Source organism: Cervus elaphus, chromosome 8 (assembly GCF_910594005.1).
Source record: "Cervus elaphus chromosome 8, mCerEla1.1, whole genome shotgun sequence".
Classification (NCBI taxonomy): domain Eukaryota; kingdom Metazoa; phylum Chordata; class Mammalia; order Artiodactyla; family Cervidae; genus Cervus; species Cervus elaphus.
In genome coordinates, this window is record NC_057822.1 from 40651034 (window position 1) to 40676458 (window position 25425).

Here is a 25425-nt window from a genome sequence, read left to right on the forward strand (position 1 = left end):
AGTAAAGTTCTGACGTCAAACGTTTAACTTAGTGTTTATCCACCATTTGATATTATGTGTAGTCATTTAATAATATTTTTCACTGCAGATGCTCACTCTGGCATTTAGGAACCCTGTTAGAATCCTCAGTTCCAAACCATTCCAAATATATAAGATCCACATTCCCCATGGAAGGTGAAGTTTGAGCGTTCAGTTACATTTGAAGAACTTGGCATACATAGAATAGGCTCTTTTTCTAAAATAATTTTTAATTTGTTCAAAAAGTTAAAACTTAAGAAACAATAGATTTTATAAATCAATGCATACTTAAACATAGTAAATTTTATCTGCAAAGATAAACTGTCAAGTTCTGAATTATTAGAAAGACAGGATAATAAAGATTTTCACTGCTGAGAAATTCATAATGTAAATATCAATATATAAAGGCATAGGGGAGAAAATATGTACCAAGTACACCATATCAGCGAATGCCATAATTTGTCTTGTATATTCATATTTAGGGGAAAATAAATAGAACACCATAATACTAATATAAAGTAAAATGAATAGCAACTATAAGCAGATACAAACTGTGTGCAAAGTCTGCCATAAACTTTGAAAAAAAAATGCAGACTTTTTGTATACAGAAGCTTATTCATTCTGGTAGGTTTCAGTGAGAGAAAATGAAAAGGAAAAAAGACTAGTGCTGTGCTAAATTATTCTATTTTTCTGTTATCCATGAGGATTTGGGGAAATTTGGAGGATTTTAAGGATAGTTTAGGTTATTAAATCAGGCAAAACTGGTATCAGTGACATCTGAATTCACAAAGCCAGAGTCTACAGAAGAGAAGTCAACAGGTCTGACCACCTGGGCCTTTGGTGGGCGGTGATTTTCCCTCTCTAGGTATCACTCTTTAAAACACGTTGATTGTACTAGACATATCTAATAATCCACTTAGTCCTAACTTTCTATAATTTCACCATAAATAAAGAATTGAGAATATAACTGCAAAAGGTAAGAACATTTTAGTTCAGGGAAAAATCACAGCTGCTTTGCAACCCAACTCTTGAATGCAGTATATGCATGTGTATGTATAAATATATTGTTATATAGTTTCCCATCCAATTTTGTTTCAGTGACTTAAGCACATCCCAACTTACAGTGTTTCTTATATTCTTGGCCAGTCTATTGAACAACTCTATAACGCAACTGTGTCCAGACTTTGATATCATCAAGGAAATTGAGACCATTAATATCTTTAATTCTTTACCTCCCCCCGCCACCTACACATTTATCTGTAACACATGTATCCTTGTCACTTTCGCCATGATCTTGGCTCATCTTCTTCAAAGCCAACGGCTATAAAACTACACTCATTCTTATCCCTTTAACAATTTTCTCTTTCTTTATTCTCTTACAAATGTCTCTTTCTTCTCAGTCCACAAACTTGGTCCAGTGTTTCTCATTAATAACATGAAATGGAACAACAATGACAATTTCTTCTCTAGATACACCTCTCTCTTTACTTTTAATATTAAACTTCTAGAAAGATCAGCTATGCTTATTTCTACCTCTCATTTCTCCTCACTTCATTTTGATCTTGCTATCCTGTCTCCTGTCCAGCAGAAGTGATTACCCATGGCCATTTCTCAGTCTCCAAACCTAGTAAAATGTAAGCATTTTCTCAAAACTTGTAACCTTGGGACTGTTTCTTCTCGGAAAATCTTTATCTCCTCATCCTTCAAGATAAGATCTCTTTACAAGAAATAATTCATCCAGGTTATCAGTGAGTCTAAATTGGCCCCAGACTTTTTTTCTATTTACCAAAGAGTGAAGACTGATTCTGTTGGCAAATGCAGAGAGCCATCTAAATAAACCAGGTGCATCACTCCTGCCATCTTTAGTCACTTTCCAAGGTGTGAGCCTCTTGGTCATCTATTTCCTTCCTGTGTTGTCACCTTACACCACTCTGTTCATCTGTGACTCACCATGCAACTCTCCCCTCCATCCCAAACTCCTTCATCTTGTCTTCTTGAGTTTCCACTATCCTTCCATGGTTGACAAAATGCTGTTCACTTCTAACCTCTTCTCTGAAAATTCCCCTGCCTTTTGTTGTTCAGTTGCTAAGTTGGGTCCAACTCTTTGTGACCCATGGATGGTAGCACACCAGGCTTCCCTAACCTTCACCACCTCCTGGAGTTTACTCAAACTCAAGTCCATTGAGTCAGTGATGCCATACAACCACCTCATCCTCTGCTGCCCTCTTCTCCTCCTGCCCTCAATATTTCCTAATATCAGGATCTTTTCTAATGAGTCAGATCTTTGCATCAGGTTGTCAAAGAACTGGAGCTTCAGCTTCAGCATTAGTCCTTTCAAAGAATATTCAGGGTTGGTCTCCTTTAGGATGGACTGGTTTGATCTCCTTGCAGTCCAGTGGATTCTCAAGAGTCTTTTCCAGCACCGCAATTTGAAAGCATTAATTCTTCGGCATTCAGCCTTCTTTATGGTCCGACTCTCACACCTGTACATGACTATTGGAAAAACCACAGCTTTGACTATATGGACTTTTGCAGGCAAAGTGATGTCTCTGCTTTTTAATATACTGTCTATGTTTGTCATAACTTTTCTTCCAAGGAGCAAGTGTCTTTTAATTTCACGGCTGCAGTCACTGTCTGCAGTGATTTTTGTCACCTACAAATTGGCACTTACCAAGAGCATTGCCAACAACTGAACAACAAAGGCATTTGCCATCTGCCTCTACGGAGACTGAACCCCATGCTGCTATAGCTATTGACCTTCAACAATTCCCAAGGGAGTTCAGGGTGGCCTGAGGCACTCTGTGGAATCTGGTGGGACAGGTCTTTAGATAGTTGGATGTTTTTAGGAACAGATTTTATGATCTCAATGCTTGCATCTCCTCATATTTAGAGAAGCACTAAATTCTTTCATGGTGACAGCAGATCCTCATGACTAACAGACAACTTTTGTAAAATGAGTGCTTCATGGCACTGAACACCCCCTTCAGCAAAACGTTATATATTGACTTTCCTCCACTGCCCCTTTGGGACAGTCTCTCAGAGCTATCTGAGATGCTGCCTCCCGAGCTGTAGTCCTCCTTTTGCCCCAAATAAAACTTAACTAGCAACTCTCAAGTTGTACATCTTTTTTTATAGTTGACATTTTGGAGCCCAAGAAAATAAAATTTGTACTGTTTCCACTTTTCCCCCATGGGAATACCCCTGCCTTTTAGCCTTCATTGACATCTAGCTTTCCACTAAGAATTCTGCTTCTCCTGCAGGCCTTATTTGCAACTGTTCTTTCTCACCCATAGTATACAAGTCAGGGCTGGGAAGAAGCTCAGCTGTCTCCTTATTTCTTGTTTACATTTTCAGGCACATTTCCCCTCGACCCTCATCCAATACCCTGTCTCCTTGGGAGCTCAAGTATCTGCTCTGTTTCCCCTCTACTCTTCTTATCATTCTCTCCATCACCTTCACTATCTCATCATTAACACATGGACACTGGCACAGAGCCTGTGGCTTCCCTCTCTGCCTACTCCATTTACATCTTATCACTGTTATCAAAAGTACCTGCCTCAGGAAACCGCTGGTCCGAGGAGGATAAGAGACACAGGAAGTAAACCTGGACCTGAACTAAGCCCAGTCAAACACCTCTGAGACCTGTGACTCCCAGTCCACTTGAAGATACATGATGAAGAAATAAATGTTTACTGTTGGTTTTATGGGCTTCCCTTATGGCTCAGCTGGTAAAGAATCTGCCTGCAATGCAGGAGACCCGGGTTTGATTCCTGGGTTGGGAAGATCCCCTGGAGAAGGGGTAGGCTACCCACTCCAGTATTCCTGGGCTTCCCTGGTGGTTCAGCTGGTATTCCATAGCATGGTTGTAGCAACGACTGACTGACGCATTGAGAATCTCATTGGACCCTCTTTCTCAGTTTGATTAAAAACAAAACAAACACCAAAAACAAACAAACAAAAAACCAATCAAGAGTTTGAGGTTTTATTCTCTAAATATTTCTTGCTTTTCTTTCCTCAGTTTAATCACTTAACTGTATACCCACATCATCTCTTATCTGGACTACTGCAATGGTCTCCTAACTATTCTTGCCCGCCCCCCCCCCACTTTTAAAATCCTCTCAAGTCCCTACAACCAACAGAGTGATATCATCATACTATGAAACTGACCACTCCCCTCCTTTAATCTGTTTAGGTTCTCTGAGCCTGCAGGATTAAATTCACATTCTTCCATTTGGTAGGAGTTCCCTGTGATCTAATCTCTGCCTGCTTCCTTAACCTCCTAGCTTGTCCCTCTCTCCCTTCTGCACTCCTGCCATGCCAAACTGCTTACAGTCTCTTGAACACACCCTGATGTTTCAGGTTTTCATAACCTTCCAGGTGCCTGAAATGTGTTAGTTTACTGACTTCTTCTATTCCCCAACCTTCTACTTATCTTTCAGATCTTACTATGGACACAGTTCTTTTCTGACACATGTCACTTTGTATCTCCAGCACACAACAGAATACCTGTTACAGAGTGGGTGTTTAACAAACAGGAGTGGAACAGAAATAATTTTGAGACGTGATTTGTGAAAAAAAAAAAAAAGTCTCTATTTACTCATGAAATAAAGAAATGCACACACACACACCATGTTCAAATGGTAAATCATCTTATCTCATGATATATTTCTAATTTGCTTTGATTCATCGAATTTTAGAGATAGACCACTAACAGTTTGCAATATAGGAGATACAGAGTTGCTCCATAATCAAGTTTCCATAGAAAAAAATCCTAGATGCTATCATTAATTTCCTTAATGATAACATCCTATATTCCATGGAAATGCAAACCAATGCTGACACATGTAGGAAATATATACATTTCTTGTGTCTAAAGCTATAGTTATCCAATATAACATGTGACAAAAGCTTAGAAATAAATACTCCAAATAACCATGCAATATTACCTTAACCAACTGATGAGGAAAGAAAGATAGTTCAAGTCTACTGCCCACTTACTCCAAGATTTTATTTCCTCATCAACAATAGCAATGAAAAGTAATAAAAAACAGTAATTCAATTAGAAGACTGAAACATGAAAAATGACCATGGTTGGTGTTCCAAAATTTAAATGCATATTTTAACTTAGATATTCAATAAAAATATGAAATACTGAGACTCAACATAATTTATGGAACATCATTTAATAGCCCACTACTCTTATATTAAAGTGACTATCCAGTCATCTTATGTTTTATCTGTTCTTTTGCAAAGATCCAGCAATTTCTTTAGCTATATTCGAACATTCTAGATTTGAAGTTTACACATAATGCATTTAAAGCAGAATGTATGATCTATCAAGTTAGCAACTTGCATATTAAGCTCTCAGCCTTTGCTATAAGATATATCACATACACATTTGCTATAAATTATGCAAAATGCATGTACATCACATGCATGTTTTCTCTCACACATCTCTTCACTTGGCCCACACATTCACATGTACACATGCATGCAGAAAAAAGAATGTACAAATTATCAAGATTAGACATTCTTCTGCTCAAGGAATTGTCATAGAGAAGTTATACCTGTTGTGTTCCTACTTCAGCTAGTTGACATTACAAAAGGTAAAGTAAGGATTTATAGGTATCTTGACGTGTATGTCATGCCTTCCAACTAGACTGTTCTTACTTTTGTATTCTTCTCATTTCCTGAGATGGTGAGGTATTAGGCATATGCTGGTGGAAAATAAAATGGTCAATGCATGGCATCTGCCATACCATATCTGGATTTATATCTTAACCCCAAGAGTTACCAACTGCAAGAACAAGGACTTATGTCTTGAGCTTCAGCTTCTTCAACAGCAATGTGTATACCAACTGTCCTTAGTGGTTGCAAGGCGTCTCATCTGGAAATATTCCCCCTAGATTGTTAATGAATACTTGCTCATTAATTGATAAACTCAGCTCAGAAAAGGTCTGCACTTGCTGCCAACCATTACTTTTACAGACTTGCCTGTTTTACAGCTGTATAGACAGGTGTTTGAGACTATAAGAAATTAAAATAGAAATAGGAAAGCTTTTTAGTCCATTTTGCTAATTAATATGTCAGAGCTCATAAAGAAGGACTCATCGGCTTTCTTCAGCACTGCATCATCTTAAAGAGCTGGGTCAGCAAGGATCTCTGCAGACAGTCAATACATATTAAAACCGTTCTAAGCAGTAAATCAAAACAAAATAATATGAAGGCACAGTTAAAAAAAAAAGTAAAATTTATAAGCCCTTTCTGTCTGAATGCTGAGGAGCACTAAACTATTGGTTTCAGTGTCAGTTCAGTAAATTGGGCAAAAAAAAGGATTCCTTCACAGACATACTGTTCAAGTATGTGTATAGCCAAAATCAAAGCACAGTTTTTTTAAAGCTATAACAAATTTGATGTCATTTTCTATGGATTCTAATGTTCCCTGTGAATGTTTATCATTAAAAAAATGGTTTTATTATTTAAAATACACATTTTGCTGAAGTTATATATTTTGCTGCCCTCATTGCTAGGACTTGAGTTTTGTCAGAATTAAATCAGTGAGACAGTTAAGGGACAAGGTGAAGGACAGCTTTTTGGTTTTCTAAGACTCTCTAAAACTTAGGATTTTTTCTTAAGGGAACCAAACAAAAAGCATTTTGTTCCTAACTTCTCTGAGTAAGTCTCACCATCCCATAAGTACTAATGCCTCTCACATGTGGAGGAGGATCTCATAAGATTATAAACAGGAGTACCAGCCTGCCATTTTCCTTGCCAAGGTGTGAGATGCGATGCAATGCACTGCCAGGGGAAAGCCCCTGAGGTAGATTATTAGAGAGGTCTCACGCATACTGGATTGATTCCAGAAGAGGTGAGGGAATACTATATTTTGGGCCAAAAATGTTAGAAAGATTTATCTTACCTAAGACTTTGATTTGATCTGAGCTCTGAGGGATCAACCATTTAAAGAATAAGCCAAGGAAAGGATGCCAAAAATACTGTCACAAACTTGGGAGGTACCCAAGCCAGGCCAACATATGGAACCTGGCACGGAATGGCTCTCTACCCACTAAGTAGCTGACTCAGAAGAAATTTTAACTCAGATGAATTTATTAAAATGTTGAATATCATCCCAAATAAGAGGATGGATGATAGATTTAGGTCAGCACATACAATTTAATTTAACTTCCTGATGGTCTTGGACAGTATGAAAGCTGTCCACATTTCTATAATTAAAAAGAGACAGAGGGAGAGATATTCTTTCCTCTTAGTAAAAGAGATACTACTTTGTCACCCAAAAATTCTGGAGGAAGGATTAGGGGAATGGAAAGATGAAATAAAAAGAAGCTGACATTGGCAAGATAAGTGTAAATGATTAGGCAACATTATACATTACAATCCAAACTGGCAACTTGCTTAGTAGTCTAGACTGTAGCAGATGGAGGATATAGCTCTGTATTAGGGGAATGTTAAAAGTGACTGAAAGAAGTTGCCAGAATCAAAAGGACCCTTAATTCTCTTTCACTGTTGTTACTGCTGCTACCACCAGGGCCTCATGCAAAATGTTCTACCCAAGTGCAGTCGATGAAGAGAGCTGCCCTTTATGGGAGGGAAGAATTCTTGAGGATTACTATGATTCAAGACTTTAGTAGCACCTTTTTCTTTCAGGCTGCTTTTTGTTCTCTCGGTACTGTCTCTAATGTTTTATAGAGTGCTCTCATTTAATGGAACTCACAGCACACAATTTTAGGTGATTGGTTAGCTCTCTTTATTGTGTTTAATCATATGCCTCCTTGGATTCAAAATTATCAAGTTTCTGGTTGTTTTCAGCATTTGCCCTGGTTCCACAGAGAGCCAATGAAAGAATTGATGATGTTGTGATAGGATAAAAAAGTACTTTAACTATAAGAATAGTGAATATTGTAATAATAGCTCATCAGTAATGAAAATCTTCTTTAAAATAGTTTGCTTCATGGGATATGAAGATCATTAGTAATATTTCTATTACCAGCTAAAATAAAGCTGCCATGTGAAGCTCATAATTAATCTGACTGAGAGTTTTAAAATTATGCCACTGTTGCCATTTTCTTTCAATCTGGAAGATTATATCATGTTTCAAGTACTTCTTTATTAATAACTTTATTTCATACTACATAAAAATATACCGTTAAATTTATTTAAAATAATAATAATGTTTGCATTTAAAAATAGTGACAATAATTTTTAGTTACTAGCTAACAGCAATTTGTTTGGAAACAAAGTAAGATTAGAATAAAATCTGATTTCCTGGAAAAAGGCAGAACATTTATTATTCAGTTGTTTTCAAAAATCCAGTTGATAAACATTCTTTAAAAAATGCCTCCTCTTCTTACACTGAAGTGCATCTCAGTTCACAGAAGGGTTTATATCTTCAAGTACTAATATGTGTAAAAGAACTAAGGACAAGGAGTTGTTGTTTAGTTGCTAAGCTGTATCCGACTCTCTGTGACCCCATGGACTGTTGCCTGCCAGGCTCCTCTGTCCATGGGAGTTCCCAGGCAAGAATACAGGCGTGGGTTGACATTTCCTTCTTCAGGGAAATTTCCCAACGCAGGGATGGAACCCGCATCTCCTGCATTGGCAGATGGGTTCTCTATGACTGAGCCAGCAGGGAAGCCCAAGGACAAGTAGTAACAGGCATTTAAGATGAACAAAATGTAGACTATCCTTGGGAGCTCCTTGGTCATGGGAACCCTTCTCAGACTCCAAAAAATACTTTCCGTGGTAGAGAGTTTAATGGACGAAGATGATGGGAACAAGCAGCATGTGGCCATTTATCACTCCTACAGAAATCTTTTCTTTCACAGTGATCTAACCTCTTAAGCTCTTTATTAGAAGGGGCAGAAAAGAAAACATCTAACAGTTGCGAACGAGCCCTTTCCTGCTGTTATCACTAGTGAATCCAGAGAAAGAAGAAAAGGGAAAAAAATCATAATCTTGCCCTGGAACATGATGGAAGTAATGAAGCATCAAGGCCACTTACTGCTGGGAACATAATTGGCCCATAAACACAGGAGATACTTGGTGATGGGAATGACTTCTTTGTTTCAAAAACAAAGGGATGCCAAGACATCATAACCCTCCTGTTGTTTAGAGTGGTATTTCTAAGAGTAAAATGGATACTATCCCCACAAATAATGCACCCTTATAGGGAAGGCATTATTGCTGTACTTACTAGCTTAAAGTGTTTTCAAATAATGTGAATAAATGATGCTGAAGGAAGTGCAAAAGAATAGAAGGTAGGTCACTTGGCAATGAAAGGAAAGCTTGGATTTTAGACCTGAAGGTATCTCACACAAAATACAGAAAGAGCCTGAAGACCCTCAGAGATCCTTATGGACTTGCTAGGGCACCCCCAGGGAGCTCATACATGAATCAAAAGAAAGAGAATACGGTCATTTCTCGGCCCAATCCCATTTGATGACAGGCAGAAGGATGATACCTTTTTGAGAAGGAAGAAATGGCCACATTTTCCTTATTCTGGAATGTCTTTGTCCTGCTACTTTAATGTGATAGTCATCGCAGAAAAAAAAATTCAAACTTTCTTGGGTTTTCTTCGTAATTTTTTGTGACTGCAAGTGTTCAGCTGGTGTACAGGTTAAAGATTTTTGGTTTTATAATTATTTTTTGGAAACCTTTCTTCCTTCTTAAACATTTGAGTCAGCATACATTATGCTACTATTGAGACGGCCAAGGAATAATTCATCTTTGTGGAAGTCAGAGACATCTCATGTATTAATGAGCAAGCCTTTCAGTGACAAGTGGATGGAAACAGGTTCCAACAACTACTCAAACACAGCCAGAGATTTCCAGGAAGGAGAATATAAAGTGTGTGACAAGGAATTTCTTACCCGATTTGTGTCCAGCCAATGAATGGACTTTACTTTCATCTGGCACTGCAAAGAAATAAAAGAGACGAGGATCAGACCAGCTTGTAAATCAGCCAGTTTTTGAACAATAAATTAATATAGATTCATAATAAGTGAAATCTTTTACTGGCAAAGATTTGAGAAAAAAGTTTCCCCAGCCTGCCTGGGGCATCTCATTTCTATTGGTAGGTATTTTAAAGACAGTTATGAAGAAATATATGTTCATTAAATCTTCTGTGAATAGAATTTCATTCTTTTGAATTGCTTTAATATTTTCACTTATTTTAACTGGACTATTGTTTCTGTAGCCACAAAAACAGAAATTAAACTCAAGGATCTGGAGCTGTATAATATATAATAAGACTCTTTGAGCATAACAGCAATATATACGTTCAATCCACAAGGATCGAATTTCTGTATCTGGTCAAAATGGAGTAGAAGGAAGCAAATTTACAATTCCTTCTGAAAAATGTATTTAAAAATAAATATAACATGAAACAATGGCATTCAAAAGATAAGATCTTCATCAGACAAGAGAGGACAGTGACTCTCTAGAGATGGAAAACAAGTAGGGTGATTCCTACAATTGCTCCCATTTACTGTCTGGAGAAAGTCTTCAGGTTGTGGTGTAAGAAGGGGAACACAGGCAGAGCCCAGGAATATACCAGTCTGAGGATGTGAAGCTGGAAATCCACGGAAAACCAGGGCAGAGAGAGTTTAGGTCAGAGAATTGGAGAGAAGAGAGGTATACAGAATTCTTTCTGAGATCTGCAGAGGATCCCTGCAGGTATTTAATTAAATGCTAATGATCACATGATGTGAGGAAACTTACCCAACACCTGGGTGAGAACTACCCCAAAGGGGAAAGAACACAGTGCCTGCAGTTCTCATAAGGCTGGGAATAAAGTTTCCCTTCCCAATACCCAGAGTGGAAAACTTCATAATTTAGGGGCATTCATTAGAATAGGAAGAAGGATATTGCTTCAGCAGTGAGGAAAAATGTAAGTGAACACAGCTCTCATGAAATGGATATGATTCGGAAAGACACAAATTACCAAAGCTTATATAGGAAGAGATAACCTAATAGCTCCATAGCTTGTTGTTGTTGTTTTTTAATGGATTTGTAGTTAAAACTTTATGAGAAAGAAACCTCTAGACCCAGATGACTGCCTTGATGAATTCAACCAAAAATTTAGGATGAAATACTACCAATTCTACAGAAATTCTTTCAGAAAATTCAGAGGAGGGAACATTTCCTAACTCATTGTGAGGCTGGCATTACCCTGATATTAATATCAAGCAAAGGAAGTCGATGAAAGTTACTAACCAGTATCTCTCATGAGCATAGAATCAAAGTATTCTTAATCCTTAGGCAACTCTGCATGGATTATCACCTCAATACTCAACAGTAGCCATTCAATCTTCACCACGTGTCATAGTCTACATTAGTCTGTGAGACTCTGGGGGCTCAAGGGTACACGCAAAGCAAGGGGGAATTTGCTAACAGAAAGATTGCCTTCATTTCCCCAAACATTCGATTGGTCTCAGAGTAACAGGCCTCTCCTTTGCTTACCTATAACATCCAGTCTATTTCACTGATCCAGTCACTACACAAAAATTTTCATGAATTTTCCCACACCCACCTAGCCCTCTTTTCCTAAGCATTTCTCTATTTTCTAGATAAAAACAGTACATGTTTGTGACTACCCTGGTATTAACTTGCTTAAAAATCATATTCGACTTCATGTTTCCAGTAGGAGATGCCAATCCCTATGTATCAGGCTCCAACTGTGGGTCAAATTCTGTCTTGCCCAGTTCTGAAAGAACTTACAGTGGAATCTATTGTATAAATGGAAAAAACAGTGGAAAGCAAGGATGATGACTAAAAAAAATACTACTAGTAGCTAATACTTGGCACTTGTGATATACAAGTTCTCCCCTCTACCTTTTATATCTGTTAATTCATTTAAGGCTCACAGTAACCTGTGATGATGGTTGTTATTGTCTTTACAGGGCATACCTCATAAGTGGAGGAGCCAAGGATTAAACAAAGCACTTTTATCACTCTACTCTACTTCTGATGAATCATAGGAGAGTTATAAGATTTTCCAAATTATTGACAATATGAATTAAACGTAAGAAAAGCCCTGACAAACACTCTTATGTTAGAATACTATTACCTTTTTAATTAGAATACATCTTATGAATACAAACTTTCTATCGTGATCAATATTAACAGTGTTAGCTATAATTTTGCTTAACATGTTCAGAATTCTACAGTTGCAATGGATTCAAGCTAAAATAATTCATTTCCATTACACAGATGAGAAATCATCTGAGATAAAAATCTTGACTTGTTATTTTAATATATTTATTAAATTTATTAATAAATGTAAAACCAGAGCTTCCTAGGTAAATGTATTTTACCTATCTGTACCTCAGTCTCATCATCTTTAAAACGAGGATGATACTGCTTTCCAGGTATGCTTAGAGTGACCATTATATATTATATGTACAAGTTTATGCGAAATACGTAGAGGATCACATGTGCTTCGTCGCTCACTCTCAGTCATGTCTGACTCTTTGCGACCCCATGGACTGTAGGCTGCCACGCCCTTCTGTCCATGGGGATTCTTCAGGCAAGAATACTGGAGAGGGTGGCCATGCCCTCCTCTAGGGGATCTTCCCAACTCAGGGATCGAATCCAGGTCTCCCGCATTGCAGGCAGATTCTTTACTATCTGAGCCACAAGGGCAGCCCACAGTAACTGCCTAATAAATATTAGTTATTAAATCATTAGTAATGATAAACTAAATAGAAAAATTTACATAATGTTATGTAATAACATAATAGCTTATAATGGGACAGATGTGACTTAAATTCCAGATTTACCAGGCAAGTTAGTAAGTTCCTCTAAACTTCAGTTTCTCAATGTGAAAAATAATATAAAGCATTATACAAAGAGTTGTGAAAACTGAGTGAAAACCATTTACAAGTCACTTAGCACAGTTCCAGGTATGTATTTCTCAATAAATGAAAACTTTCGATAAATGGAAACTGTGAGAGTGGGAAGGGTGGTGAATTTGATGGCGCTGGTAGTGCTTTGACTTAACCTGCCTAGGATTATAAAGGAAAGACAGTGCACAGGATATTTTCAGTTGCTATCTAATGGATAGTCCAACACTCACAACAGATTTTACCTTTCAGTTTACCTGGCTCTGAGTTTATTTTGTAGTAGAAGAAAGGCAAAAAACATATGGTATTCAAACCATATATGCAGTCTCATTTTGTGTAGTTATTCTTAAAAAGGAATTCACACAAGGGTAGGATCTTATTTTTTGTTTTTATCTTTTTCTAACAGCCATAAGTTACACCATTAAATCTAAGCCAATATAAGTACTGGAGGTCCCCCAGGCACGTTAGGCTGAACATGATAACTTTTTGGCTGAATACTATCTACTATTTTTAGTAGGAATACTCATTATTTTAACTGACAATTTCAAATTCTTTAGAACACTAACAAACTATTTCAAAAAACAGTGTAGAACATCCAAATGGGTGATAGGCATAAAAATTAGGGGTCTTTCTCCAAATATTCACTGACACAGATGTCTATCTTTAGGACAGAAGATAAATGAATAAACATAATAGAAAATGGAGGGAACTGTAATGACTTAATTAATAGAATACATTTTATTTAAAAGGTTAAATTGGGAACAATCATCTTTTATGCACATGCTTAGTGCTGGGAAGTGATTTAAATAACAGTAGCAAATGAGAAAATGAGATAAAATTACATACACCACCAAGCTTTTTTTTTTTTTTTTTAAATGACAAGTGTTATAATTAATACTCAACTTCCTTTATCACTCACACCACCTTAAAGCTACTATAAAGTTCTCTCTCAGAGCTGGAGCTTAAGTCTAGTCATTTCTTGCATGTTATTTAGATAGCATAGCAATGGGAACAAAATTAGTTGCAATATTAATATGACAGGTATGTCATTTTAAACTAAGAGCTTATTTACAAGAGGCTGAAAATGAGTGAGCCTGGTGGTGGAAAAGTCTTCCATTCCAAAATGGCAAGTAAGGTACCAAAAGTATCAAGGAAGAGGGTGGTGATGGAACAGGTGCCAAAATTTCTTGTTCTTGTTCTAATGATAGACTGCCTTCTCTTCCTCCCTTTCTTCCTCTTTCGCTACCTCTCCATTTTCCTTCTCCTCACTCTGCCTCCCTTCCTCCCCTCTCCTCTTCCTTTCTTCCTTCCTTGAAGTTTCCAGAGCATATTACGCTCCCTCTCTTATCCTTCACTTTTATCCAAGGACTGGTACTATTTGCTCTTGATTACTCTAAACGGTTACTATAGTAGTTGAAGAAGTATCAGTGAAATGCTGAGTCCTTCTGAAGATGAAATTCATAGATATTTTTATTATAACTGCTATTATATATTTAGAGGGCACTGTGGACTTGCCTCTCCTGAGATTTCTCTAGATAATGGGATTTCTATATTAAGCTCCTGCTTCCTGGCATTCGACTCAGGATCAATGGACACCATTTGATTTAATTGTTGTAAGGGTTTCCATAAGGCAGGCTCTCTTTGGTTTGGATGCTTGTATAATTTCCTGGCATGTCCTCTGGATCAGGAAGACTTGCTTAGGAAACACAGCAAGCTGATGGCCTATGTCTCCAGTTGTTTTGGTTGTAGACCTTTGAAGCCAATCAAAGGTCTACCAACTACCCATCACCAATGGAACCTTTTTTAAAAATGTGGATAAACGCACTGTGTCTTTTGGTTAATTTCAACCACGTTCACTGTTAGAATTGAGAGAAACCATAAAGAAAGAAAATATGTGAAAAATATGGTGCTTTTAGAACTTAGTGGCAAACATCAAAGTCCATGTAAGACATACATTGGCTTCTCAGTAGGACACATTTATATTAATATAGTGATCACTTAAAATGTTTTATTCTTTTGTCAAGCCTTCTTATACACTTCAAATGTACTCTCACTGGGGGAAAATAATCCCCTTGCTTATTGATAGCATTTGATACACATTTTATAACATAAGTGACTATTAGGGACTTCACTTGCTTAATAAAAATTTGCAGAACAGTGGCAGATTTGGTGAGCTAATGGACCCCATATGCTCTTCTTATGCTGACAGAAGATGGTATATTGCTAACATGCACAAATCTTTTCAGATAAAAATTGCCATCAGCTACAGTTATTCTTTTTGAGAATGCCAACACTATGTCACAAATGGGGAATATGCAAATGTGTTCAGATTCCCACTACTTCACATTGAGACAGTTTGATGCAAAGCAGAGTTCTATAACATGATGCAATGCTTGTCTTTCACACAGACAGCTCTATTTCATTTAACTTCAGATTTCCCTGTCTTTGACATAATAGAGACTGCTGTTTGGAAGATGATGTTTGGCACAATAAAAATCCATCTTCTAATGAGGCCATAAATATGTCTTTTTGGATAGTTTACTAGGAAACTAAATATCAAATAATTACTTAATAGCTAATAAACTTGTTTCTAAAAGTTGTTCCTTCAGAATTTAAAAAAAAATGATGTGGTTGCTAATATTAAGAATCAATTTTCTTCTCCTTCAGCAGATCAATTTCTGTGCCACTGACTGACTTTCAGAATTTCTAAGGAACACAAACCTGTTTCAAGTTGTAAATTAAGTTCCCTCCTTCACAACCATGAAGTATTGCTGCATTAATTTATACTGTTTTCTTATGTCGATGACTATTTGGCATACTGCTTCTCCTTAGGGAGACTTTTTTGGGTTTTCAGCACTATAAATTCTTACGTGTTGAAAAATTCTTCCAACTCTTGGAAAAAAAGTGAAATAAAAATACAAAGTAAGGCATCTGCTGAAAAATGGGCTAGGTGATCAGTAGGAGATAATGACACAAGTATTCTCACCATCTCTCTTAGTTAGCTGCCTGCAAAGCACCCTGTTCTTCCTTAGATGTGTTGCTACTCTGACAATAAGCTAATCAGAACACAACAACTGAAGTTTTCTTCTAATGTTATAGGGCAACTTCCAGAATATTGGAGTGGGTTTCCATTTCCTTCTTGAGGGGATCTTCTCAACACAGGAATCAAACTCGTGTCTCTAGCTACCAGGGAAGCCCACAATTATATGTGTGTTCAGGGACTAATTACTTAGTCATTTTCAATCTTACTGAACTTATCTGTAAAATGTAGATAATGCTCCCTACCAGAGAATATGAGACAACTTAGAGAATACAAAAACTTATCACGGACTCCAGTAGAAGCATGTACTCAAAGATGGATAATGCCTGTCTTTCACACCCTACCACTTCTGCTAGGTGCTCTGCACTCTATCATATCACAAGTTATGTTTCTGAACAGGCTGTGCAACGTCATGCATCTGTACAATGTATAAACAGCACATGCAGTTTCTTCTGACTCATAATAAAAATGCATCTATTATCCTGCTAGGAAAACATGCTTTAAGACTCCATTCAAATGTCCTCTTTTCCACATCATTTTCTCACATCTCCAATTTGAACTTAGGGACTAAATTTGTAAATATATCAATTATTTGTGTATGATTCTGTTTCACATTAAATTGTGTACACCTTAAGGAAGGGGTGTGTCTTGTTTTGGGAATCATGCCCAATCTTTAGTAGGTACTCTTAATGTTTGCTGAGTAAACAAATGCATCATTTGTAAGAGTAAAGGAAAGGAAGCAGCAATCTGGATATATCCTTTCAGCAAAAGCTTCTAGACCAATGAACGTTTATCATGATATACATATGGTTATATAAATGTTGTGACAAAAGTGTATAGATACCTAGTAAAATTCTTATGGTGCAATTTGTATACATGTTCTTAGCCAGGAAAGGTCAGAAGAAGGTGACTGGAGTTAAATTCTGGGATAGATCTAAATAAAGACCACAACATAGTAGAACTGTTTAGAATAAATATAAACTTACTTAAATTTTGAGTAGTGAAGTGTAGAAAAAATATAATTGGTAGTCTAATCACAACTCATTTTGTATTTTTAATCAATGTGTTATTAGTGCTTTTGTATTTAGTTTTGGGTTTGCTGGCACTAATTTCACCATTGTTCTTCATGTGGTAATGACACTTGAAAGAGAAGTTCACTGTGTTTACAGAAAATTTCACGTTACATTAACAAAAACACTGAGTACTTAGCACAGAGGGTACTCCTTTCAGAACACAAATATGAATTTCCAAAGCTGTAAATAGAGTAAATAGATGTCTTTTTGCTACATCAAAATTTCAGACAAAAATGAAAAGGAAACCTAACTTTAAAAACTGCTTTTAGGAAATACTGAAACATTAAAATCTTTATAGGTTTAAGATATAAAAAACAAAAATAAAGCAAACACGGTCTACTAATCAGTGAGTTTGAGTAAAGAACATTATTTTACTTTGAAGGTTTGTGGTTGTTCCCCTCCAATCTCACTCCTTTCCCTCACTCAGATGTAACCACAACCCTGAATTCTGCCCTTTATACTCTTCTTACTTTAAAAACATTATCAAAAATTCACCCCCAAATACCATAATTTAAATTTGTATCCTTCATTAAATGATACTGAATTCTGTCACACACTTTTCTGTGTATACTGATGTGATCACACAATTTTTCTTTTTTAGTTTGTTAATATGTGGCTTACACGGATTGATTTCAAATGTTAAACCGACCTTACATTCCTAGATAAACTCTACTTCATCATAATCTTCTTTTACACATTGTTGAGTTCAACTTCCTAAATTTTTAAAAAGAATTTTATACCAGTTTATGAAGAACGTCAATCTAAAGTTTTCTTTCTTCTGTGTCTCTGTCTGGCTTTGGTATCATAGTTGGGGAAGCATTCCTTTCTTTTTATTTATCTGGAAATGTCTCTGTAGAATTCCCATTATTTCCTCCTACAAAATGCTTAGCAGAATTCACCAAAAAAGCCATGTGGAGCTAGAATTTTCTTTGTGGGAAAGTATTTCAGTATAATTCTTTGAAAATCTGTTTACCCGTTTGTCTCCTATATAAAGATATCATGGAATCAATGCTGAATATAAGGAATTAAAAACAATTATTTTTTGGAAATACAGGACCATGAACAGAATACAGCTAAGCTGGTGGACTAAAAGGAAACCATATCTAGGCCCAGGCTATTCCCCTGTCCTGATAGCACACCCACTACCTTCATGAGCAACTGTCACAGAACCACCTTCAAAAAGTCCTCCTAACTAGACTTTCACTAAATTCAACTGCCTAGAAAATAAGTCTCCTTAGTCTTTAAATTCAAGTTTGAACTCTTTTTTAACCTTTCTCCTTGCATTTCCCTCTATTCACTTTTTATTCACATTGTCTAGAATGATTCCTTGTTTCTGCCCATTGTCTTTATCCTTAGCTGGAAATGCCTTAAACTTCTCATATGTAAATACTATATTTCTCCGGGTCAAGCTCCCCACCATATCCACTTCTTTGTAGGATATTCTATTTCTGTCCTCCCTAAAACACTTTAGGTTTGCCTAAATGGTGTTATGTTGATTTGTGGGCAACTTCAGTGAAGGCAAAGATATTATTTTATTTTATTATTATTATTTTATTCATCTTTACAAATTACAAAGGTCCTCAAGTTAGTTATATGAAGTCTCTCTCTCTCATTTGTTAATCTAAGACAGAGGAAAGATGGCTGTGTGAGATCCCTCCCATGAAACTTCCTTCCCTGTGAATTCTTGGGATCTACCCTAGGGTTGGACTGTTTCCACTACTCAGACAATGGAAACTCTCAGGTTTCCTAGAATCTTGGTAAGTTTTTCTGTTATCAGCAAGAAATCAATGTTGATTAAAGAATAGGGAAAAAAAGGGCACAGACTACCATTTAAGTCACACAATACATTGCCATTATTCACTATTAACCAGTGAAAAAACACACCTCTAATTCCACTATTTATAATGTATATTTCCATAGAGTGATTCCATCTTTAACAGGGATAAGGAGGAAAGAAACTAAAACTTACTACCTACTTATATGTATCAGAAATCATGCCAAGCATTTCAATACATGTTATCCTATTTAATCATCACAAAAGCCATGTAAATACTATTACCTTCACTTTACAGAGGAGGAATTTGAGGCTCAGAGGAGTTGTGGCATAAAGTGAGCAAGTGGGATGGCCAGGATCTAGAGATTCCTGACTTCAAAGCACACGTTCCTTCTACTATGTGAGTCTGAGAGGTAAGATTTTGCTAATAGCTTTACCATCAAGAACCACACATTTCACTAGCCACCACTACCACCTAAAGTAGAACTTCATAACAAACCCGGAGAAAGAGCACATGGTGTCTCTTAAAAATGGCTGTGGATGCTCTCAAAAGAAAGAAATAGAGCTGTCATAAGTTGTTTCAAGTCTCCTTCACCTGGAAATTGTTACCAAGGAGAGGCATAGACTACTGTTCAGATGATGTCAGAGCAGTAGAAAAGGGAGGAATGAAGAAAAATCAGAGTGACATCACAGAGAATTTATTGCTTGAACACAGGAATGAAGCAAAAGAGAGAACCACAAATGAATCAAGTGTGTGGTCTTGCAATTGATGGCCACCATTATTAGAAGACAGGGAAAAATGGTGTAGGATCAGGTCAATAGTATAGAGTTAAGTAGAAGCAGCATGGTGTGTTCTGGGACTCACATCTCTTTTTCACCTCCCGCTGCCAACTTTTTGATGCAACCTAAGACAGTATTAGATTTTGGCAGCCAAACTGGACAATTATTAGTTCATCACATGTACAGTTAACAAAAATCCTGAAGTCCTTTTTACAGTAACTGTTGTTGAGTATCTTTGTCCGACAAATATTTATAGAGAGTCAGTGGTAGGCCAGACATCACATTGGGCATGTGGATTGTGGAAGTGAACAAGGCAGTCTTGAGCCCTGCACCAGCAGGGTTTCTACCATGCAACTAACCGCAGACAAGGCATGCAGTATTTTGCAAACCTTCCTCATCCAAGCTACTTTCAGCTCTCACCTTGACAGATGTAATAACCCCTGACTCAACTCTGGGATTCTGTACTAAGTCTCTATTGTCTATATTCCACATAGAAACTACTATAATCCTTATAAGACAAAAGACAAAACAAAAAGCTTATCATGACAGTCTCTTGACTCAAAGCCTCCTGATCTGATCGCATTTAGAAGAAAATCTGAAAACTTGCTAGACTCTGCAAGTCCTGCTCTGCAGGGGTCTTTCCGACCTTGTTCTGCATGGCCTTCTCCTTGCTCAGGGTATTTCACCCATCCTGGCCTCACTGCAGTTCCACAAATATGCCAACTGTGGCCCTCATTAGGGGGTCTTCCCCCATGTAGTTCAATGCCTTCCTTTACTCGCATCTCTACAGATAAAGGATTATCACAGAGCTGCTCCCTGGCCACTAAGGTAGGAAGCCCCTACTCTGTTACAAACCCCAACTCTATTACTGTTCCTTCACCTTGGTTCATTTTTCTAAAAGCACTCATCACTCACATCTTCCCTAATTAGAACAAAAGTTCATGTGGATGTGGGCTTTGCTTTGTTCACTGTTTTGTCTTTAAGGTCTAGAACAGTGCCTGGTACATGTGAAAGTGAAAGTTGCTCAGTTGTGTCCGACTCTTTGTGAACCAATGGACTATACTCCATGGAATTCTCCATGCCAGAATATTGGAGTGGGTAGCCTTTCCCTTCTCCAGGGGATCTTTCCAACCCAGGGATTGAATCCAGGTCTCCCACATTGCAGGCAGATTCTTTACCAACTGAGCTATGAGGGAAGCCTATTGGTACATGGTAGGCACTTGATAAATATCTGTTGAATGAAAGAAGGATGCTCAGGGATCTGGGGCAATGGGAAATGCAGAGACTGGACCTAGTTTATAGACTGAGTCTTCCCGATGGCTTTAAGTTGAGACCCGGAGATATACAGGGATGGATGAAGCTAGTGTTTGGACACAGGAAACATGAAAACCCCCAAACAGAATCCCACACATAGAATCTAAAGCTCTTCTGTACAGAGAGCACCTAGTGAGAGACTGAGTGTAGGAGAAAGAAATGGGTCAGTCATGGAGAATCTCAGAAGCCACATTAATGAGTTTTGTCTTTATCCTCAAGGCAATGGGACACTGCTAAGGGATTTTCAGCAAGAAAGTGACATGATCGGATTTATGTTTTAAAACGATCACCCAGGCTGCAGCGTGGAAAATGAATTGGATGGGAGTAAGACAGGAGAAGGAAGTTGCTTTAGGAATTTACATTTATCCCTATTAAATTTAATCTTCTGAATTGCAGCTCATCAGTTCTCCCTGTTGAGATCTTTTTGAATCCTTATTCTGTCATCCACACATTAGCTAACCCACTGAGCTGTGTGTCACTTATACATCTGATAAGTCAGCCTTCTATACCCGAGTCATGCTCTGAGCTTACATTACTGAACACCATCCCTGTTCCCTTTAGGTGCTTGTGGGTTGGCTTACTCTCCCATCTCTAGGCAGTGTCTCTTCCTGTGAAGTTAACTGGCCAGCCCAGAATTGAAACATAACCCTCAAGATCTAGTAACCTGAGCTACCTAGGATTTTCATGTGCATTTCCCCTAGAGCTTATGGACTTCACATTAGGACAGAAACTCAGTTTATTTGTGCATTAATTAATGTCGGCATGTGACTTCTGGCTGGGGATTGCATAGTTGCTTCTGTTCTTGGCTACAATAAGTACTAGCAAAAGATTTCTGGTCTGGCATGAACAGAAATATATTTCTGCCCAGACGCTACTATCATCTGCTTAATATGCAAACTGTGCAAAACCAAGGCTACTAGTATGTAATAGATTTTGAAAAGTTGTCATCCAGACTCATTGTTTATTAGAGGATATTAATTTGGGGGTTTATGTGCTGTCTCTCCAATTCAGAGCATACAATTGTTCACTTAAATAGATCACAAAGTTCTGCATGCACTCTAGTGAAATGATCTGGTATTTTATACTGGTCTATTAGATGAGCTCATTTAAATCAGGCTCCTCTTTGCAGAACGGGTGATTACACATACATATTAAATGTCCACTATCTTTTGGAAGATATTGAAATTTAGTAAGAATCCTGAACAAGGTTGAGCTAATAGAAAACATTAATAGGAAAAATAGAAAGTTACCAGACCCAGTCTCCAAAGTGACTTCACAGAAAGTGATTTTTCAACCTCTTCCCCTTAGATCAGGGATTTCTTTGGAGGCTTCAGTGGCCACCAACCAATGAAGGGAAAAAGGAAAAGCAGTAGACTTAATTTACAGTATATCATACCCCTCCCTGCTGTTGCTACTTTAATTCTTATATTAAATATAGCTTCTTGTTATAAAACTTTGGAAGAGATTCAGAAAAACTGATTTAAAATTATTTGGGTGTCAATTTCTCACTTAGTAACAATTGGCTGATTTTTTTTTTAAGCAAGTTTTGTGCATACCTAGGATTTCTTGTCAACTGGGGGAAAAAATCCTCCAATACAAATGCAATTATTGATATTTTAAAATAAATTTTAAATTTAATAAACAATAACACTGGCATAATTTTACATTCCAGAGATGGTCTTTAAGAATTTCAAACTTCTGGTTTTATTCTTATAGTTTAAAGATAGTAATTTTTTCAGGTCCAGGATACTTCGGCAGGTCTTTGTAAAACACAGGCTCTAAGCCTTGTGCCTAGAATGGCTGATAGGAAAAAAAAAAAAAACAAAAAAAAACTATTGCCAGCTTTAATCAGAGGAACTGTTTCAACAATTCAGGACATGAAACTATAAACCTGAAATCCATCATCTTAGAACCATTAAAATGAAAAAAAAAATGATGTATTGATGTTCAATGATAGGCATCTCCTTTCCATATGTTGTGCCTTCACTAGATTTTTCAGTTTGAAAATGGCACCATCATTGTCTCAAGCAACTCTGACTCCTCATCCTCTTCTTCAGCTTCAAAGTAGTTGGTCAGACTTGAATTTGACCATAGGTAGAGAATCAGGTCACTTCTCTCTTACTACATTTTTACTGACTCTACAATTCTACTGGAATAAGATTGGAGTAATATTCTCTAAAGACTAAAATCTAAAAGAACTTGGAACTTCTGCCAGCTCACACGAGGCTTCCCTGCATTTCTGCATGCAAGCAGTGACCAGAAGCATACGGCCTTACAGGAGGATGACTAAGGCAGACACTGTCGGCTGGCTGATCCAGTGTCACTAACAGCCGTGTCTTCACTAGCTACTTTCTGATTGCAAGGTATGTAACATGTTATAGCCGGGTCAATGAGCTAAAAGTGGAAGTTTTCTGGGCAGCACTTCTTAGACAATATTGGATATCCTGATATAAAAAAAGGTGGTACAGTCTTTTGCCTTTTCCCCATCCCTCATCTTTTTTTTGGGCGGGGGAGAGGGGCCTGGAACATGGATAATATTTCTGAAGATACAGTGGCCATCTCGACACCGCAGTAACAAATATGATGACAAAGCCCAAAAAATAGAGAATGAAAGAATGGAAAAAGAGAAGGAGTCTGGGTCTCTGATGGCTTTACTGGGACACTGAATTACCCCTATCCAGACTTCATGTTTTATATATATATATATATATATATATATAAAATCACTGCTGGTAGAGTTTTATGAGCATTGTAGTAGAATGTGCTCTATCGAGTACCATTCTAACTGATAGGAAATAGCTTTTTGTGTCAACCCAAAAATCTGTTAATAAATATCACTCTGTTCATAAGTTTTTTAATCTTCCATTTCACATGAGAGTCCTCAATGATGTGAGGTCAGCCAATCCACCCTGCACCATCTTCATCCTTTTTCCTAATTAAAATCCCCATTTCTATCATGGACACCATTACCTGCTTTTTAAATTCTATTTTTAAATTATTTTAATGATGCCAATTGATTTTACTCTAATTGTAAGTATAATATATATTTGAAGATTTAAAATATGTAGAAATATGATAAAAATGATCCCTGAAATTTCCACTAGGAGAAAAATCAATGTTCACATTTTGACAAATATCCTTGTATTATTTATGTATGTATAGACACACACATATTTATAAATGCACACATACAAAACTGTACATTGTATTCTTCAAATATTTTATCATTAACATCTCATGTCATTAGTCTGAAGATTTTTATTGGTTGCATAATAGCCTATCATATCTATCAGCCTATATTTTCACTAAACCTCTTATTGCTGGAAAATTAAGTTCACTAGTGAACTTAAAAATTACTGAACAATTGCACTCATTTCACGCACTAGCAAGATTATGCTCAAAATTCTTCAAGCCAGGCTTCAATAGTACATGAACCGAGAACTTCCAGATGCGCAAGCTGGATTTACAAAAGGCGGAGGAACCAGAGATCAAATAGCCAAGATCTGCTCAATCATAGAAAAAGCAAGGGAATTTAAAATAAAAATTACTTCCACTTTATTGACTATGCTAAAGCCTTTGATTGTGTGGATCACAACAAACTGTGGAAATATCTTAAAGAGATGGGAATATCAGATCGCCTTACCTGTCTCCTGCAAAACCTGTATGCAGGTCAAGAAGCAATAGTTAGAACCAGACATGGAACAACAGACTGGTTCAAAATTGGGAAAGGAGTACATCAAGACTGTATATTGTCGCCCTGCTTATTGAACTTACATGCAGAGTACACATGCAAAATGCTGAGCTGGATGACTCACAAGTTGGAATTAAGATTACTGTGAGTAATATCCACAACCTCAGATATGCAGATGACACCACCCTTATGGCAGAAAGCGAAGAGGAACTAAAGAGCCTCTTGATGAAAGTGAAAGAAGAGAGTGAAAAAGCTGCATTAAAACTCAACATTCAAAAACCTAAGATCATGGCCTCCAGTCCCATCACTTCATGGGAAAGTGGGAAATAGATGGGGAAACAGTGGAAACAGTGACAGATTTTATCTTCTTGGGCTCCAAAATCACTGTGGACAGTGACCACAGACACAAAATTACAAGATGCTTGCTCCTTGGAAGAAAAACTATAACAAACCTAGACAGCATGTTAAGAAGCAGAGACATCATTTTGTCTACAAAGGTCCATATAGTCAAACGTATGTTTTTTCCAGTAGTCATGTACGGATGTGAGAGTTGGAACATAGAGAAGGCTCAGCACTGAAGAAATGATGCTTTTGAACTGTGGTGTTGGAGAAGACTCTTGAGAGTCCCTTGGACTACAAGGAGACCCAACCAGTCCATCCTCAACGAATTCACCCTGAATATTCACTGGAAGGATGATCCCGAAGCTGAAACTCCAATACTGTGACCACCAGATGTGAAGAGCTGACTCACTAGAAAGGACCCTGATGCTTGGAAAGGTTGAGGGCAGAAGGAGAAGGGGATGACAGAGGATGAGATGGTTGGACAGCATCACTGACTCAATGGACATGAATTTGAGCAAACTCAGGGAGATAGT

The 25425-nt window shown here is 37.3% G+C and overlaps 1 protein-coding gene across 3 annotated transcripts in view; it reads right to left on the minus strand.

Moving 5' to 3' along the window:
* The window catches only part of PARD3B (par-3 family cell polarity regulator beta), a 1123128-nt gene that overhangs the window by 371325 nt on the left and 726378 nt on the right, over positions 1-25425 (minus strand). For all 3 annotated transcript variants that reach the window (XM_043910301.1, XM_043910302.1, XM_043910303.1), the window contains one exon: positions 9906-9950. In XM_043910301.1, coding sequence (XP_043766236.1) covers positions 9906-9950 — 45 coding nt within the window. The remainder of the gene's footprint in view (positions 1-9905; positions 9951-25425) is intronic.